Source organism: Cnephaeus nilssonii (genome assembly GCF_951640355.1).
Source record: "Cnephaeus nilssonii genome assembly, chromosome: 17".
In the NCBI taxonomy this organism is placed as follows: Eukaryota; Metazoa; Chordata; class Mammalia; order Chiroptera; family Vespertilionidae; genus Cnephaeus; species Cnephaeus nilssonii.
The window spans coordinates 21810061-21824169 of record NC_137088.1 but is presented as its reverse complement, the minus strand read 5'-3'; the positions used below and the strand labels follow the sequence as shown (position 1 = coordinate 21824169).

Genomic DNA, 14109 nt, shown 5'->3' with positions numbered 1-14109 from the left:
TGCAGAGTCAGCATTCGCCTGTGTTGGTTTGTTTCTCAATTACTGTTGTCTTCCTCTTGCCTCTGCTTCTCCCATGCATTCCCAGAGACCTGCCTTTTGCAGCTATCACCTTAATTAAAGTTTTGCGCTCTCTCTCTCCATTATTATGAAGACAGTGGAATAAAAACAGTAACATCACAGTCATGGAATATCTATAGCTATCAAATTAGTTTACTCTTGTGTTTCCTGCGACTTAACTTCCAATTATCTCTTGTAAAAGCACTCATCTTTCCTGTTTAATCTAACATGAATACTGTGAAGCAGAGGAGACTAGGCAGTAGACAGATGAGGTTCTGGAAAATGATACCATATTATGGAAAACATTTGAATTGCATTAGCTTCCGCAGTATATAAACAAAGCTTGAACGGAGAGAGAAAGGTCAGTCCATTCTGGGGCACTGGGCACACTAATTTGTATATGTTTTCTTCAAAAATTCAGACTTAAAAGGGATCTACTTGTAAAAATATACATGTAAAATGACTAAAATTTGGCTGAATTAATCACTTTTTTTCGAATTGTTATGTATGTTTAAGGTCAAGAGCCTATTCCAGTCTGTTTGAAAATTAAAAGGAAATATTCATTGAATTAAACATAATTGCAAGGAAACTCTAGGTTGTGCTGGAAGAGAACCAGGGGACAAGTTAAATCACATCTTTGGGGAATCTGGGTATTCATAGAGTGTGGCTAGTTTCATTTGCTACGTTCCATTTAGGGCCAAAGAAAATGCCAAAACAACTAACTGTGTTTCAGAACAAAAATACTGTCATGTGAGCGTCCATTGTCTTTTAATAAACACCTATGAAAAGTCTCACAAAGGTATAAAATTTAAACCACTATTAGCCATATATTTGGTAATTTACGTTTATTTGAGAGAATGAAGTTGCACAAAACAAGGATTGTGCCAGAAAACCCAGGCCCCACGATTGCCAGGCACTAAACCTTTCCTGCCACTTGCCACCTGACTCTCTGTCCACCTTGCCCTTCCTCCAGGCTAGCTGGAGTTGGGATTCTGATATCATCCAATCCTGTATATTGAAAAGGGGGAAAGTACAGCAGACACTGAGCTTTCTCCTCCCTTGCTCTCTGCAAAAGCAAGGGGAAAGCTTGACCTTCCCAGGAAGCTGAAACTATGGTTCATATTGGAATCGGGGGGAGAGGGGTAGCAAGGGACAGGAATTATAATTATGAAGATGCAGGAATAATAGATGCACAAATGCAGAGATATTTACACCAGACCTAGTTCTTTTTTCTAAGTACTATTAGGAACAGGTTAGCCTACCCTCACTAGGACAGTGGTTAAAATGCAGCACCCCGGATTAGAATATTACAAAGTAGCCCCTTAAGGACCCCAAAGACGATTGAATCCAAAATGCTTAATTCATGTGCACACAGTAGTTTTCTTTCCTGAGTAGAAGTGCCTCATAGTTTGTTGTTGTTTTTTTCTTCATTTTCTATTTTGGAGAAAGGTCTTTGTTTAGCATTATTTAGCTCTCTGATTTTGCTTGATCAGTTTTCTAATAGAAAATAACATTTTCTCTTTTGGCTTACCAAGGTCTTTACTAAAAAGACATGTCAGGATAAAAACTGCAAGTATTAGATGGGCTATTTAGGGAGGTTCTGAATTTTATTTTTAAAGTGAAGGTGCTAATTATAAGTGATTCCTGCTAAATAATAGATTCAGCTAAAAAAAAAATCACCAATAACAACAAACCACATTGACTTTATTTGGTATACTTTAATAAAAACTAATAGGTTGCAAGTTTATTCCATTCATTTGCTTAACAAATATTTGTTGAGTACCGACTATGTGCCAGGCCCTGTTCTAGAGGTTGTGACTACATCAATGAATAAAACAAAACAAAGCCCTGTCACTTGGCATGTTCATCCCAATGGCAGAGGATAGGTAACAATAATACTGTTTTTTGTAAAGTAAACAAATGATGTGAAAGACCATTTTGTCTAAATGATTAATTCTGTGAAGACAAGAACCAGAGAAAATTGGGCACATTTTAATATTATTTCAAATGTGTTCATAGAGAATTAATTGTGAATGAAAAACCAAACATTTTAATTATTACCTTTGAGATTTTCTGAATCTTGTCCACTCGTTTTACTTTTGATGAGCACTGTCACCTGCCATAGTTAAAAATCATCCCTTATCAAAGTTAAACTTGTGTACTGAACTCTAAGAGACTATACATGCAAAAAGAATTAGTACAGCTCAACCTTAAGCTCACGTAGTTTAAAAAGTGGAATTTGCAAAACTTACTGATAATTTTGCTAATACCAAATTAAGATAAATTGTGTACTAAATTTGCTTACAATTTATTTGTAGTAATGAATTTTTTATTATTAGAAATTTTAAAATTTATCTAGTTGTTTTACTTCCTCATGATTGTTATTTGTTTTTTATCATTATCATTATTTTTATTTTTCCAATGAATGGTTAAATAAACTTTAAGAAGATAATTTTGAATAGGTCTTAGTACATATAGTACAAAATTCAAAAGTTAAAAAGGATATATAATGAAAATAATCTCCTTTTTCTTTTATTTTATCATCAGCCACCCAGAGGCCCTCCCTAAGTCATTTACTGTCACTAGTTTCTTGTAGATCTTTTCAATGATATTCTAAACTTCTCAAACTTTGACATGCATATGAATATTGTCAAATTGCAGATCTGATTCAGGGATGTGGGGTGAGGCTTAAGATTTCACATTTCTATTAAGTTCCCAGTTGAGGCTGATGTTGCTGGCCCAGAATCACACTCCCAGTGGCAAAGTGATGAAGCACATGTGTTTATATTTGTTTCTGTGTTTATTTATTGGAATGAAGAAAGCGAGATAGCCTTATACACATGTACAACTTACCACTTTTTTACTACGATTTCAGCACCAGAGTTCCAGCTTTGAGCTTTGCTTTGTTACAAAGTTTTCTTCTGATCTTTGTCTAATGAACAATGAAAGCTAGCAATATGACCATTTGGAGCATGCCAGTAGGTGATGCTTAAATTGTAAGAACTATGAGAATCTCTCTTTGCACATTTTTAATCTGTGTGTGTGTGTGTTTTCTTAATAAGGTTAGAAATTCCTCAAATCCAAGCAACCTCCTTAATTTTGGCAGAGGGCACACTGAGAACTTTAGCTTGCAGTCAGTGCCATTAATCTGAGAAAGATGCCATCATACTTGGAAATGATACAATTAAGATCCCTGAAATCCGTATAAAGTGCAAAGATCATTTAAATATTTTAGTCATAGACATATTCTATCTGCCTGGATAAAATAGCCTCAAGAGATGACTATGATCAATATCACCCGGGGTTCCGATGTTGTCTTTGTTGGTCCTATATGCATAGGAATTCAGAAGCCATGGGGCAACTCATATAAGAAGATGAAAATTTCAGGTTTTTATATCCTGCCCTCTGCAAGAAAATGAGGCCTAGAGGACTTGAATTTGCCCATCTACTTCGACTGCCGAGTCTGTTTCTACGAGTACTTGCTAACAGCACAAGATTTGGTTTTAAAAGACCACCAGTATCAGAGGCACTTTTCAGAAATAAAGATTTGGACCACTCATAGTCTCCAAACCTGTGTCAGTGGCAGAGAGCCATGGGGGTACAGGTTACTCTTTGATGCCAAGGTAGTGCCTATCCGTGACTCCTTTGGTTTGAATGGCTGCAGAGGTCTGCCATGTGGAGAGTTCCAAGACTGGGCTTTGAGATGGTTTTGTTTGGAAGTACTTGAGGCTGCAGGCTCTGGCTGCAGGGAGAGAGTGACTTGAATCTACCTAGTCCTCCTGAGCATGATTCACAACCCTAGGTTACATAGACGTGTACTAAGTGGTGCACGGTGGCATAGAAAAAAAGGGCACAACTTGAAGTTTCAATTGAATTAAAAATCTGTCAGGCCCATATTAAACAAAATAAAAAAAAAACAAACACTCAAACCAACATGAAGATACAACACCACAACATTCAAAATTCCCATGGGATTTTTAAGTTAAATGTGAGATTTCAAAACGATATGGAGCTTACATTTATGCCTGTAGGCCCCATGGAAAACACATGTATGGGCTTTAGTCAGTAGAAGGAGGTTCCGGTGGGAACATATTTACTGTGATATGCATTAAAAATACATGAGGCGATAGGAAACAGATATTTTGAACAGCAGCTACATTTCCTTGCTTCCTGCATGCCTCCAGTGGGCAAAATATTTTGGGACCAAAAAAAGGTGCTGTCATATTTTTGAAATAATTGACTTTCTGTGGGAAATGAGAAAATGACATAGAAATTGCTGAGAGACCCAGACTGGTTTAGGAGCTGTCATCAATGAGCTTTTAATAAATAATCTACATAGAGAAAAATCTGTGGCTGGGCTCCTTGTAGGCTAGAAGAGATAAAAATATTTCTCTAGCTCTACCCCATTGCTGCTGCAAGTAGAGAACAAGTCACTTCTTTACAGAAAAATAAAAAATGCATGTTGTAATAAGCATACTCTGTCACATAGACCTGGTTTTAACTCCAAGCTTCAGACCTTGGGCAGGACACTGAAGTTGTCGAGGTCTCAGTGTTCTCATCTGAAAAGTGGGGGCAAGTACAAGGATGTAAGGGGTTAGCAATGGATGGATATTTGCTTCTCCTCTTCTTCTCATTATTTTTTCCTTCTACACCTTTGCATTCCAGCCCTTATTCCCTTTGTTGCCTGGGAAGTCAACAGTGACCAGGACATCTCCATTTGAATGAGGAAATGCTCTATATGAGGAAGTCAGACCCACTGACCTGGGACTCCACCAACCCTGAGACTCCCTCTGCTAATCTCTGAAAGCTTTCTGCCAAGAAAGCATTGAGAGAAATAAGCTGCCTAAAATGTAAACACATTTAGATCTTGCTGTTTATTGGCACTTCAAAACTGAATATACCTAGAAACAAGTAGAGAAAGGCTGTGTGGCATTTAGATGCATCTCACATATGCATAATTGATTCCTTAAAAGGTTAAATACCCTTAGCGTATATATGGATAGTGATACACCCATGATGAGCTCATAATCATTATGGCAGTGGCTTTGTTTTGCATAATTCTAAAGTAAATGTCATGTTTCTTCTTTGGAGATTCCAGAACTGGTATTCAACAAAGCGTGTGTTTGCAAGTAGATAGCTGGGTAAGAGGAGCTACTCTTTCCCAGGCAGGAGGACTATTCATGCAGCTAGTACACCAAGCTTTAAAAGGCGCCAGCTAATTTCTCTTTGGAATTGAAATGCAATTACATATCGAGGACAAGTGCTAAATATAAACAGAAACTACCAAATACATGACTTTTTTTTTAGCTTTGTTTTTGCAGCATATTTTCAGGAAGAATTAACCACCCAAACACACTATAATCCTTCCTTAAAACACGCAGATCAGGCAATTTGGTGAATCCTTTAAAAGCTTTCTTTAGAAGCTTAGTGTACTTTTAAAGGAATGGTTTTCATTCATAAACAGTTATAAAGATGCTAAGAAAATTAATAAAAGAACCAAGTCACTAAAATATGTAGAATGAAATACCATAGTATATGCCATAATAAGCAGAAAAAATATGCAATATATAGCATGAGGATGTGTAGGTAAGTGGTAAAAACTATATAAAGGGGAAGGATTATTACAAAAATTCAAGTTATGGGTTCTTCATCGGGGAAGGAGGCAAATACAATTTATATGGTACACACAGGGGTTTTTGCTGGAGGAATGTTCCATGGATGCTTATTGTTGTTTTTATATACTGTTATAAAATATTTTTAGATGTTATATTTCCTAATATTTTAAATGATAAAAGCAAAATAATAAATCAAGGTGAAGAGAAAGTACAAATTAAGTTGTTTAAAAACCAATGTAATATAGTTTAAAAAGTAAATATATTTATCTCAAGTTGATGGATGTATCTTCATATTATACTTTTTAAAGATTTAAATATATGACACGTGCAAGGCACAACTAAAGCGTAAGTCCCTAGAAGGGTTGAAGTATTAAGTAGATGGATGAGAAAAGGTATATCAGATAAATACTAACAAAAGATAATTATTGTAGCTATTTGAACAATGGGAAAATTGGACGTTAGGACAAAATGTAATGTTGTTTATTCTCTTTGTCTCCAATTCCTCTTTCTCCATTTATCCTCTGAGCCTACTCCATCCAGGCATCTGCTCCAACCTCCCAGGACTTTTGATAAGTCATCTCCAACTATTTTTGTCCTATTATTAGCTAACCATTTCCAAAACCTAAGATCTTTGGTCTTTCAACTCTGGTAGGACATATTATCTATGTACCATTAATTTGGTAATCATCATATGCTATATTTTAGTGTTATTGATATTCATGCATTTCTTTAATTAAAATATAATGTCCGAGAGTTAGAGGCTATACCTTATTCATTTTTTAACACCTCCTGTCACCTCACCCTAGGACCTGCCATATGGTAGAACCATGTCACCTGGCACATAGTAGAAAGTCAATAAACATGTCAGCAGTCGACTGAAAAATGGCTTCTGAAAGCGCATAAAAAGCTCTTTCAAGATGTTTGAGTACTTTGCCAATGCTGTGCATTTGCATTTTCTAAGCAATTTCTCAGCCAAAGTTTTAAAATGGAAAGAGCAAGAGAGGCTACGGTTAGAGAGTGACTAATCCAAAACTGTGAGGAGTTGGTGAGGCTGAGAGTCAACAGGAGGGCGCCCCACTCTGGATCTAGTTGGGAACTCCCATATGTTCATGACTGATCTTTAAGAGTGGGGACTGCATGTAATAAACTTCTTGCCTCTGCACCTGGAACAAAGTCCAACATATAGTACAAGTCAGTAAGTACTTCTGCAAAGTGTGCGAGAATCAAACATTAGTCTGGGATTATTTAATTTGCTCTCATGGCTTCTAAACAACCTATCGTTCCAGGCCTTCCACTGTGGGTCTTTAGGTCTGGCTTCTCCCCACAGGGAGAGGGTGACTGGCACTTTAAGGAGGGAGTAGTGGTGGGGGTGAAAGGTGTAAAAGACCCAGTCCCTCCCAAGTGGGATGCAAATGTCAACACCAGAATTTGTACTCTGGGTTTAGGGGCTGATTAGAGCAAAGCTGAATTGAGTGAATTTGATTCGGCCTGCTGATGGTAGACTAAAGAAACACGTGACAAATGTTTCAAAGGAGGGCGTTGGGGGAAGCCCATGGAATTGATTTTCAGTGCTTGTCCAGCTGGCCATCAAGAAGTAGCTGGAATTCCTCCTTTCTCATGACATACAAGATAGGGTGTCTGCTGCAAACCTCTTTCACGGTAAACATACTGTTGTTTTTTTTGAATAGGCAATACATAAAGCATATGGTTTAAAATTCAAAGGGTACAAGGTAAAAAAATTAGTGTTCCTACTACCTTTGTCCAAAGTTACTTTCTCTAGAGACATCTACAGTTACTGGTTACTTCACTTAATTTTAGCTACATAAGCATTTCATATTTGGGTACAACACATATAAAGGTTTATATGTATTTATATATTTTAGACAAATATTGAATCTTGATTTTTTTATTTATTATCTTCAAAATCCCAGTCTCTGTTATTGTCTTGGGATATTGACAGTGTTCAACATTTTTGTTCATGAGTGAATGAATGAATGAATGAATGATTTAATAATAGCCTCTAATTCATTCTGAACCTAAAAGTCACCCACCAACATTTTATAAATGCTTTATCTTTTATCTCATCTCCAATATGCAGCTGTTTGGCCTATAAAAATCATATGCATCCTTCAAAGTTCATCTTGCAAAAATTGGTTCTGCAGGAGGAACCTTCCCTGAATATTGGCTCTCAGTGTCTCTCCAGTTCTCTCTAAGCACTTAGCAACAGTCTACCACATTTTATTGTCCTCTTGTTCTCATTTGTTAGTATAATGGCCATGAAGATGTGAATAATATTCTTAATAATTATTTTTATTGAGTGCTTATATGTATCAGACACTTGCTAAGCACATTATATGCATTATCTCCTTAATCTCTACAACACACCTATATAAAGTTAGTAACATCATATCATCCTGTAGCATACCTTCTAATATCACCTTGACTCACCCTTGAGATCATGAGCAGACTGTTTCCTTATGCACCAGTGGTTTCCAGCATCTTGCTGCCCAAGTCATCTCTACAAAACGTGCTTAGCCCAAGTGGGTAGGTCAGAAGTGCCAACATACTGACACCCCAGAAGTGACCCTTAACCAATAAAGTATAGATGTTGATGGATAAATACTCCAGCTTTCTCTCCCCTCGGTGAAAAAATTTTAAGTTGCGTTCTAAACAGTCACTTCTGGGGTACCTGTGTGATTGAGTCTCTCAGTTGCCCATAATAATAAAACCTTTTTTATCTCACTCTTTATTACCTTTCCCCCCTTTTTTTTCTCAATTTTCCACTTGTTCACTTTCTGGAATCACCCGCCAAATAAATTACTTCTACTCAAATCCTTGTCTCAAAGTCTGTTTCTGGAGAAATAAATCTAAGGAAGTTGAGGTTTAGAGTAAGTAACTTTTCAAGTTCATATATACATCAAGTGGCAGATTCAGGATATGAGCAAGAAGTCCTGCTCAAAAGCACCATACTTTTTTACCACAATGTAGTATTCCATTGTGTAGATGTACCACAGTTTTGTTTTGTTTTTATCCACTCATCTGCTGATGGGCCCTTAGGCTGTTTCCAAATCTTAGCTATGGTAAATTGTGCTGCTATGAACATAGGGGTGCATATATCCTTTCTGATTGGTGTTTCTAGTTTCTTGGGATATATTCCTAGAAGTGGGATCACTGGGTCAAATGGGAGTTCCAGTTTTAGTTTTTTGAGGAAAAATGGAAGGAATTCTTACCATTTGCAACAGCATGGATGGGACTGGAGAGCATTATGCTAAGTGAAATAAGCCAGTCAGAGAAAGATAAATATCACATGATCTCACTCATTTGTGGAATATAATGAACAACATAAACTGATGAACAAAAACAGATCCAGAGACAGAGAAGCATCGATCAGACTGTCAAACCTCAGAGGGAAGGTAGGGGAGGGTGGGAGTAAGGAAGAGGTATCAACCAAAGGATTTGCATGCATGCATATAAGCCTAACCAATGGTCTCAGACACCAGGGGGTGAGGGCATGAGTGGGGGGTCGGGGGGCAATGGAGGGATAAGGACACATATGTAATACCTTAATCGATAAAGAAGAAAGAAAGCACCATACCTTCCTGCCAACTAGATACTAAATGCCTCAAAGCAGGCCATGTACTGTGCGCCCCCCACACACACAGTATTTCAAAATGCAAGCCAAAGTCAGAACTTAATACATACTCTGCCAGTCAATAATGTTCTATGTTTGGAGTCTCTTTTCCACCTCAGCACATCAGGACATGCATTTTAAGCATTGTTAGCTAAACACATGTGCTTATAATTTGGTACTGAAACTGATTTAAAGAAAAAAATTTTGTGTTTGTTTAGTGGCTGAGGGTCTTCTCATTGTTGTTCTACAGACAGCAACTTCATCCTCGCGAATGCCCAGGTGGCTAAGGGTTTCCCCATAGTCTACTGTTCGGATGGCTTTTGTGAACTTGCTGGATTTGCCCGAACTGAAGTCATGCAGAAGAGTTGCAGCTGCAAGTTCTTATTTGGGGTTGAAACCAATGAGCAACTGATGCTTCAAATAGACAAGTCACTGGAGGAGAAAACGGAATTCAAAGGAGAAATTATGTTCTACAAGAAGAATGGTGAGTTGGCTTTCTTTGGGGCTCATTGGACAGTGGTGAAAGGTCACCTTCTTTCAAATTCAGTAATTGCTCCATAACTTCCATTAAGGCTTAATGATATTTCACATAAATACTCTCTGTTATAGAAGTTCCACAAATGACCTGGACAATGGTCTTGTTGTAGCTATTAGCAGCCTGAAAATTTAGCATGATAATTATAACTTCAATATCAATATATGAACTAAATTAATATGTGTCAAAATGAAGTATATGACTATTATATATCATTCTTAAAATATATAGTAGATATAATAGCTGTTAGTATATTAACAGATGACCTTTTATCTAGAGATAGTTTTCCAAGTTTTATCCCTTTATGAACCATAACTCAACCTCAGTCATTAAGGACAGAGACCCAAGCGTTTGGTGGGAGAAAAGCAAGTGAATTTAAAAAACATCAGGATAGGCATTTTCTCTTTCAGTTCCCAGCCACAGAGCTTTTCTCACTACTCTCTTCAATTCTACAGACAAAATAAGAGACACACATTGTCTCAGGGTGAAAGTAAGTTTGCCTGAACTATAAACTGCCAGTGGGAAAATACTAAGTATTTTCTTGAGGCTAAAGTTTTATGATTCTCCTCTAAATGTAAGAGGATCTAGGGATGCGTATGGTATCATCAGTGCTTGAGTCTTAAGTGAGAATAGATATTATCCTCTGGGCCCTGGTAGTTGGGAGTGAATCCAAAAGGCATTATGTTGGGGAAATGCTAAATAAAAATTAGAACAAATCATTGTTTTCCAGTTTTATCTCTTTCTTTAATAGGTTTCCTTAAGGCAAACATACACCCTTGAGTTTTAGCTGGGCACATGGCTGCCTAGCTAGAGAATATTTTTTTCAGCCTTCTTTGCATTTAGATTTGGCATACGACTAAGTTTGGGGCCCATGATATGTGAGAAGGAATGATCTATGAAACTTCTAGATAAACTCCATAAATAATGAAATTGTTTGCCCTGTAATTTCTCTGCTCCTTTCTCATGGTGCTATTGACTGAATTGTATCTTCTCCAAATTAATATATTGAAGCCCTAACCACCTCCCTCCTCAATGTGACTATATGTAGAGATGGGGCCTTTAAAAAAAGGTAGTTAAAATTAAGTAAGATTATAAGGGAGGGCCTTAATTCCTTATAAGAAAAGGAAGAGATATCAGGGATACCCACACTTAAGTCATATGAAAAGACAGTGAGAAGGCAGCTGTCTGCAAACCAAGGAGAGGCCTCAGGAGTAACCAACCCTACTGGTACCTTGATCTCAGACTTCCAGCCTCCAGAACTGTGAGAAAATAAATGTCTGTTGTTTAAGCCAGCCAGTCTGTGATACTTGGTTATGGCAGCCATAGCAATGTATCATTGTTGAGTCAGAATGTTAGAGTAATGTTGGAAAGCCAGCTTCAACCATTGACAAGGACATCATAGAGAAACACAGAACAGTAATATGGAATGAACCTGAGTATTCTTAGAGACCCACCTTCTCTACCCCAGACAAAGACAAATCCATTTCTATCTTGTTTGAATCACTATAATTTAGATTTATTTTTTTTTGTTACAACATTCAAATTATACTCTAACTCAGAGTTTCTCAACTTTGGCACTATTGACATGTGGGGCAGGTAGTTCTAAGTTGTGGGAGGCTGTCCTGTGCATGGTAGATGATTAACAGCATCCATGGCCACTATATTCATTAACACATTCCTTACAAGAGTTGATACATTTGGTAAATGGTAAAATGTTGGTGGTTGTTTAATTAATTGATTTTGGGGAAAACTGGTCAACAGCCAGCAGAAATAGCCTAATTAAGGGAAAGAAAACAGCTTTCCTTGCTTCAATGGAAAACTTCAGTTGGGACACCAGAATCAATACCAGTATTTCTGTGAAGTCCTATAGTGAAGTAAACATTTTAAAATGTGTTCACAGGTTTTTGTTGTTGTTTTTTAATTGATTCAAAAAACTAGTAAATGATTAACAGCATACCCAGCCACGATATCTTGCTCTAAATAACCAGTTGGGATCTTGGTCAGGAAGAGAAGTAGGAGCCTGAACATGGCAACTTCATCCCCATTTATAAGCTATTTGTCCTTGAAGGACTTTCCTTGAGGATGTGAGTTTTGGATACACAGTAATCATGAAGTATTAGAGAGTGCCCTTCGGGAAGGAATGGGATAACCTAAGTCTTTGATACTAGGAACAGAGTTCAGACCAGGATGTTTTTCCCAGAATCAATAGGTGAGGCCTACATAGCAAATAAGAGAAAATAAAAGGATTCCAGCTCTATCTAATTATAGTATGATAATTGAAAAGAGGGACTGAGATAAAAGAAAATGGAGGCTGTCATGAGAATGCAGACTGGTAGGGAGTGATAAAGCCGCCCTCTGGTAGAACAAAGGAAAAGGAATGTCCTTTGTCTGACATATCTGCTGACTGCAGACCTGTACAAGCAACCTTGGATAGGTCACTCCAAATCCAAGCAAGTGTCTTTGTTTTTAAACCTCCTCAAAATATCCAGACATGGCACTTGAGAGAGGTTCAGGCCAAGAGGAGAATCTAGGTGGGAAGCCCAAAGGACAGAGTTTTAGAAGCCACGTAAGTAGAATATATCGACAGTCAATACCTAAAGAATTTCCTGAGCCCCGTTTTTTATAAGATGCCTGCTGCGTTGGACCCCTTTGGGTGGAAATCATTAAAGGCACCAAGAAAAAATAGGTTCTTTTTAAAAATTAGGTAATGACTAGGAAGACAAATAGTTTCACAGGTAAACATAATATGCAAACATTTCTTTGTCTAAAATGGAGATAGTAATATTTCACATTGTTATGTTCAGCAGCTAACATTTTTCATTTATTGCTCTCCCTCTAGATAGTTCAGTGTCTAATAAACATCAGAAGTGAGTACCATTAAGATGCCTTTTCAAAAAGTAGTGCCCTCCACTTCTATTGGTATACAGGGCTGTTCTAGTCAAACAAAAATATGGTAACTCTAAGGGTAACCATTTTATTAATTTTATATTTATCTTCTTATTTTTTGAATATAAGTAATACATATCTTTGTGGTTCCCTCCTTTTCTTACACATAGCATACTTTCCATATTATTCTGCATTGTGTATCCTATAGGGTTGTATATACCTTACAGAACAATATATGCAGGAGATTTCTCATTTTTTAAAAGCTGCATAGTATTACATCGTGTGGATTTATGATGGTTGATTCAACCAATCCTCTATTAATGGACATTTGTGTTCCCTCTAGAATGTAGTCTGTTCTCTTTGTTGTTTTTGCCTCTCTCTGTTTTAAATACCCCTTTTGTTATTTAGAAGGTTTTGTGTATTTTTCTAAAAATTTATCTTTTACATGAGATGTTTACCTTTATATAATAAAAAGTGTCCCACTTTTTAAAGATATTGTCATTTTCTACTCTAAGTAATGTTATAATCAGCCAGGAGCCACCCTGCCTTCTTCCCTCTCCCTCAACTAATTTAATGTTCTTTTAGTACCTGCTAGTATCTATCAGCACACTTGTTCTGCTTTCCTTATAGACCCCTTTGTTCGTCTCTCACCTCTTTCACAGTTATATTTACATTGTCAGAGGAAATAACAATTGCATATATTGAATGTATTCCTCCATCACTTAATCATATTGCTACAGTTAAATATGCTTAAAGATCACCATATATTCCATCCTAAAGCTTTTCCAATCATTTCTTGGTTGTCCAAAGCTTGTTCTTGGGAAGAGCTCCTGGGAATTTTTTTCTGAGCTCTTTCACATTAATAACAGTATGAATGTGGCCCTTATACTTGTTGATGAATTTAGCTAAAAATTGATCAATTTAAATAGATGAATTATGTCAGTCCCTTATGTAGTGGCATACAGTATTGTTTTACCCTACAAATGCTGTTAATTAAGTAACTTCATATTTGTCCTGGGTGTTCACTGAATTTATTTTATTTTATTTTAATCTAATAGTTTTACTGTACTACATCTTATCTGTAAGGGGCTGGGTAGTAAATATTACATGTACTGCAGGCCATACAGTCTATGTCACAAGTACTCATTTCTGTTATTGTACTATGAAAGCAACCATAGAAAATATGTAAATGAGTGGATGTGGCTATATTCCAATAAATCTTTACTGACAAAAACAGAAGGTGGGCCAGTTTGGCCTACAGACCTCAATTTACTGATACCTAATATAGAATATTTTGGGTCAGATATTTCCCCTGATACATGGTAGGCCCTATAGTATTTATGTTTAAGGCCCTTTTATTTTGGAAAAATTTTCTGAATTTTAAT

The 14109-nt window shown here is 36.8% G+C and overlaps 1 protein-coding gene across 1 annotated transcript in view; it reads left to right on the top strand.

The window, feature by feature from the left end:
• KCNH8 (potassium voltage-gated channel subfamily H member 8) overlaps window positions 1-14109 on the top strand; it is a gene marked incomplete at both ends in the record, with an annotated part of 278772 nt that overhangs the window by 92506 nt on the left and 172157 nt on the right. Inside the window, one exon of the mRNA XM_079794504.1 lies at window positions 9554-9787. Coding sequence (XP_079650630.1) covers window positions 9554-9787 — 234 coding nt within the window. The remainder of the gene's footprint in view (window positions 1-9553; window positions 9788-14109) is intronic.